The sequence below is a fragment of the Miscanthus floridulus genome, chromosome 10, assembly GCF_019320115.1.
Source record: "Miscanthus floridulus cultivar M001 chromosome 10, ASM1932011v1, whole genome shotgun sequence".
NCBI lineage: Eukaryota > Viridiplantae > Streptophyta > Magnoliopsida > Poales > Poaceae > Miscanthus > Miscanthus floridulus.
Window position 1 is genome coordinate 93,902,343 of NC_089589.1, and position 6,198 is coordinate 93,908,540.

Sequence of the window (6,198 nt, forward strand, 5' to 3'; positions counted from 1 at the left end):
TGCACCACTCTCCGCCAGTATCCCATACCCGGCTGTTGGTACAGAGTCCCTGGCTAGGGACCTGTCTAGCTTAAGCCTAGGCAAGGGAAAGACGTCGGTGGTGCGCAGCAACGCCCCGTCATCAAGCTCTGCCCCACAACCTCCTGAGGAGTCAACTCTGGCGGAGCAGAACCCAGCGACCACACCATCCCCGTACCCCTTCAGGTTGGGCAATGCCGCCGCCGCCTATGCTTCCGCTCTCACAGAGCCCCCAGGACGCCACCAATGTTTTGCCCTCGACCTCATTGCCACAACCTCGACCCACACCCATGCTGACTCCTCGGAGGAGGATGAGGCATGGGCTAAAGCGGACTTCTCCGAGCTTCGCAACCCTAAAGCCATGCGCCACTTCATGGCCGCGAGCAACTACTGTTTTGGCTACTCCAACTCCGATGATGAAGACACTTACGATCCTACTCGTGAGTGCTTCAACGTCGAGCTCGGGATGCCGAGCACAGGCGATGAGGACAAAGGGGCAGGCAATCGCTCCCCACCCCATGAGGGGGTAGGCGACGTCACACCTTCACGCGTCGAGCCCCCGGCAGCGTGGAACGAGAACCCCACCCTCAAGGAACTTCGACGCCTAGACCTGGAGCAGCTCCATGAGCTTCAGGCCAAGGTCGAACAAGACCGACTCCTTCTGCAGCAACTCTGAGACACTCTCGAGCAAGAGCAGTGGGGTCACGGTGATGGCAAAGCAGCCCAGTGGAGGGCTCGCGACGTCAACCACCGCATCAACAACGATGAAGGGGGTGAGCAACCCCCTATCTTCAATCGCGCTAGCCAGAATGTCATGGCAACAGCAATGCTACTCCGGACAATGCCCGAGCCCTCTACCTTGGAGGGGTGATGGGTCCACGGTGAGCTCCGAGACCTCCTCGACACCGCCGCGGTACAGTAGGCCGAAAGTTTCGCCTCTCGATGGCGCGGGGGTGCCTCGGAACTACCTGCGGCACCGCCTCGGTAGGATAGAGAGGCCTCGGTTCATCGAGAGCCTGCTCGGGCACCAAAAGCCAACAAGGCCCCCTCGTTGCACAACCGCCTCAGCGACCGACGTGAGGCGCAAGGCGACCACGATGTGGTCAGCAGGCGACGGCGCCACAACAATGATGGGCCCGCCCGAGGCTACCACCCGCACCGAGGCGGTCGCTACGATAGTGGGGAGGACCGCAGTCCTTCTCCTAGGTCACCTAGCCCTCGAGTCTTCAGCAAGGCCATCCACAGCGGCCACTTCCCGGCCCGGTTTCAGCAACCGGCCAACCTCTCAAAGTACAGCGGTGAGACCAACCATGAGCTGTGGCTGGCCGATTACCGCCTGGCTTGTTAGCTAGGCAGTGCATATGATGACCAGCTCATCATCCGCAACCTCCCCTTGTTCCTGTCAGACGCGGCGCGAGCCTGGCTCGAACACCTCCCTCCCTTGTAGATCAACAACTAGCGCGACTTGGTAAAGGTCTTCGTCGGGAATTTCCAGGGCACATACGTGCACCCCAGGAACTCTTGGGACCTCAAGAGTTGTCGCCAGAGGCGGGACGAGTCTCTCCGAGACTTCATACGATGCTTCTCCAAGCAATGCACCGAGTTGCCCAGCGTCGGCGACTCGGAAATTGTCTAGGCGTTCCTCTCCGGCACCTCCTGCCTAGACCTAGTCTGGGAGTTAGGCCGGAACGTACCGACCACGGTGGCCACGCTCCTCAACATCGCCACCAACTTTGCCTCGGGCGAAGAGGTTGTCAGGGCCATCTTCCCCGACAATGACACTGAGGGGAAGCGGCCGTACATTGTCGCCCAAGTGCTAAAGCCCAGGACCTACAAGCTAGCCAACGACAAGGGCGGAATCCTCACCAACGCTTGGAACATAGAACAGCTACGTCGCTTCTACCCTTAAATTCCCAAGCATTGTATACATTGTTTCTCAAAATACAATAAAGAAGTGTTCTTTAGTTGTTCTAATTTTTTGAGAAACCCCCCGAGCCCATCGATGGGTGATCATCGTTACGATAACGCTATAAGGGAGACTCAGCTCTACCTCTGTAGAGGTGCCCATCGTGGGGCTCGAACAAGACTCGGCTCTACCTCTGTAGAACTGAGCCTCCCTTAGGGGCTAGAAGGGGGGACCCCCCTAAGTCCCAGACACTGTTTTGTAGTCGTTTTTTGAAAAAAATTCTACGCCAAACTCTCTCGCGTACTCTAACAAATCGATTGTAAAAAACCTAAGGACCGAAAGTCTGTCTCAGGGCCAAAAGGCTGGCCGAGCCACGAGACAGCCTATGCCTCTGGGCTATGGCAACTCCCTCACCACCTTTTGCCCAAAGGGCAACTTAGGCTCCGAGGAAGTTTTTTGCAAGAGATATGTTCAAAGACGAGATAGAGGGCAGAGGCTCAGAAATACAATAAAAATGATTAAAAAGCATATACACATAAGTACTTTAAAAGGCCTCAATGACCACAAGTGTCATGGTACAATGATGTAAGTCCTAATCTATTTACATGGCCCCTTTGGCCTAGGTCAAAACTTAGCGTCGCCAGCATCAGCGGTCGGCGTAGGAGGAACCACCTCCTCTTCGAACAACCTGGCCAGTGCCATGCCAGGGGCCTCAGCCACCTCCTTCCCCTAGGAAGTATCGTCGGAGGAGATTGAATGAACCTCCACCTCCCGGACGCTATCCTGCGATGGCGGCGGGTCTTGGACCGGGGGTGGTACTGAAGCTTGCCCCGCCTCCGTCTCCGCATCCTGGGCCACCGGCTCCGCCGCGCCCAAGCCGGCCTCCGCCACCTCAGCCTCGGTGGTCCTAGGAGCCCCGGCGTCCACCTCCGCCACCTTAGCCTCGATGGTCCTGGGAGCCCCGGCGTCCGCCACCTCGGCTTCGAAAGCCCTGGAAGCCCCAGCCTCTGCCACCTCAGCCTCGGAAGTCCTAGGGGCCTTGGCCTTGCCCTCGGTGGCCTCAGCAATTGAAGGTGCCTCGGCTTCACCTAACTTGAGGGCCCTATCCTCATGAGGAGTAGGCGCCTCCTCCCCCGCCTGCTTTGTGGCCGCCTCGGTAGCCTCTCCTTGGGCGACCGGCTCCTTCGGGTTAGCCCTGGGTGCGGTCTGTTGGGGTCGGTGACCGGGCGGAGGAGACCATCGTCAATGAGCGACTGCAGCGTCACCGCAGACACGTCGGACGAACCCCAAGGATCCACCTGGAGGACAACAGCGCCGCCGGCCATGGGTGCGGTGGAGAATGCGACTACGGCGGTAACACGTGCTCTCGCTTTCTCTCTCTCCTCTCCTCCCCCTTCTCCCTTCTTCTCCCCGGCGCTCTCTTCCGCTGTTCTTGGCAACCACTCGAGGGCAGAAAGCGCGAGTGCAGGTAGAAAAGGTAAGGAGGGGTAGGGGCATGGCTCATCATGTATTTATGAGGGAGGAAAGAAGGCGAACGGGCGGGTGACGAAACCGGGAAGATTATTTCCTAGATCTGGCGTAGTTAATCCAGATCCGACCAAACCACCCACGCATCCACCTTTTTCTTATTAACCGTGCACACACAATAACATCCCATCCGCAGATGTCGCGTTGCATCCGACCACAGCGATGGCAGGCACCGTTCTGTCTCCCCAAGGAACCGCCTCAAAAGGCGCACCCGCCGTCGTCAGCCGATGGAAGGGAATATCCCCCACCCGATTCCTTTTAGACTAAGAAACTAGGCACCGAGCCCGTTACGGTCTAGGGGTTCGAAGGCTGGGCCCCCGAGGGTCTCAACAGCCGCCCTAGGACAAATAGAGTCAGGGATGACTATGGGCGAGCCTGTACATGGCTGAGGCCCAAGCAAGCAATTGCTTGGGATGCCCTAAGTTGTGTCCGAGACCGGCAGGGAGGTCTCTGAATGGGATCCCACCATAGGGAGGCACCGAGCCCTCGGGGCCAATCGAATGGCCCTAGGACCCACTAGAGAAGCCCCCTAGTACTTTTGGAGTGCATCTCTGGACCGCTAGCCGACCCCTATCGAATGGGGCATGGGCCTCCACTCGGACTTACCCGATAACTACTCACCGGAGGTGTCACTGCTCTCCCACCGAGAGTAGCCTAGCATACTCCACCCCTCCTTCCGAACGAAAAGGATGCGTGAGGGCCGCACAAAAAAGATATGGAAACTCCTGATCGCCCTCTCGCTCCGAGCAGAGGCTCAGGGGCTCTTACTGCAACCAAGCCGAGGCCCAGTGACCCGAACTCACACTCGGGGGCTTGGCAAACGTGATAAACCCCCCCACTCAATAGGGAAAAAGCCCATGGAGAAATAAATCCACTCCTTTAGGGCCTTAGGGGCTACACCCGGTGGGTGCGCTCACGCGCACCCACTAAAGCCTCGAGCACAAAACACAATCCCGACGGGAGCTGATGTGAGCCAAGTCTCATCAAAACCTCAGGGAGAGTGCTCGCACTCCCCCCGAGGCTTGGGGGCCACTGTCGGATACCATAAAAAGGGGTACCCTATGCAAGAACTGAAAAAATTGCTTAGACCTTGTAAATAATGAAACCAAAAAACAACCGTAGGCAAACCCGCCACATCTGAGGCCCGGCTGGACCGCCCGGCCCACCTCGAACAAATATCCAGGCTCGCCTGAAGCGGGCTCAGCCCAGAACCATACCACGAGGCCTCAGACGAGGAACCGATTCTCCGACTCACCCGAGGCCCCGCACGCAAGGCCTCGGACGAGGTACCGGTTCTCTGACTTGCCTGAGGCCCCGCGCGCAAGGCCTCGGACGAGGTACCGATTCTCCGACTCACTCGAGGCCCCACGCCATGAGGCCTCAGACGAGCACCCAGTTACCGACTCGCTCAAGGCCGACTCAGCATCAACCTCATCACCGCCGCCTTGACCGACTTCTCTAATGGGACGTCACATCCAACTAACGCGTCCAACCACTCCCACGATGTCAGCCGAACGATGGCACGATACAGCGGAGTGGCCGACGAGACGGGAGTCACATCGATGCCATGCCGTCTGGGACAGGATGGGGCAGGGGTTACCGGCCGCTATGCTCGGCACTGTGCCCATGGCTTACACCCACGCTGCACTATGCTGCCTAACCCCTACTCCAAGGACAGCGTGGCATGGAAAGTCAAGTCCGGGTCCCTGTAACCTCGGAATCGACGTACAAGACCAACTGCTCCCTCCGAGCCTCGGCTATCCGCTTCAGGGCTCCTATAGCCTCAGGACTCGCGCCCGCTGAGCCCCCCACAATGGTTCAGCCTCTGCACCGACTGGGCCTTGGCTCTCTACGTTGTAAGCACTCTGGGACCGGCACGTCGTCCGTAGTATGCGCCATGCCCTGTGTCAGGCTACAGGAGCTCCCACGTCGTGCACAAGGCCAAGCTCCTGTAGCCTCGAAATCAGCGCACCCGCGCCGTCGCATCTACCCAACCTTGGCTCTCCGCGCCGGTCAAACATACAGTAACTAGCATGCCTCCAACAGAAGAAGACGTGCATGCCACCACAGGAGCTCCCACGTCGCATAGGATCAGGCGTGACCGGCACGTCGCTCCAGTGCACTGAGGACAAGATCGCTCCACCGACCATGCCGCCATAGTGACGAGCTGCAGGGCTCGGACATACCGCCTCTGCTCATAAAACGCCACGTAGCAAATACATGTACCGCCCCTGTGCCTCCCTTCGACTATAAAAGGGAGTGGCTAGGGCGGCTTCTAAGAGAGGAGAGGGGACACACGTGCAAGCAACGCACAACGCTCTATAACACACATGCTTCCTCACTACAAGAGATCAACATCTCAAGCAACCCACGCCACTCTACCCAGAGACCTAGGACTAGCTCCCTCTCTCGCTCAGCTTGTAAGCCCCTACTACAAGTACCTCGGTGCAAGGAATACAAGATCGCTCTCTCAGACTAGACGTAGGGCACCTATTGCATGAACCAGTATAAACCTTGTGTCTCTTTGCATCACCATCCGAGATTAGGGGCACGCAGTACACTTTCACTAGTCGGTTGAGGACCCGCCGGACCAAAACACCGACAGTAATGTATGGATCAATTGCCTCTATGCCAAGGTAAGTGTGAGTTGTGAGAGCATGACCGTCCAACTGTCGGTCTAGGGGAGAGTTAGTTGTGGTTACTAGAATATTTACATGTTGCATACATGTACATATGAAGGTACTTAA

At 57.8% G+C, this 6,198-nt stretch overlaps 1 protein-coding gene across 1 annotated transcript; it reads right to left on the reverse strand.

Moving 5' to 3' along the window:
* Positions 1 to 2,653: 2,653 nt before the first annotated feature.
* On the reverse strand, positions 2,654 to 3,249 carry LOC136489055 (uncharacterized). The gene is made up of 2 exons (XM_066485793.1): positions 3,223 to 3,249; positions 2,654 to 3,130 (listed from the first exon to the last, which is right to left on the reverse strand). Exons 1-2 carry the CDS (start codon positions 3,247 to 3,249, stop codon positions 2,654 to 2,656), a joined length of 504 nt encoding a protein of 167 aa, XP_066341890.1.
* Between the last annotated feature and the right edge of the window lie 2,949 nt (positions 3,250 to 6,198).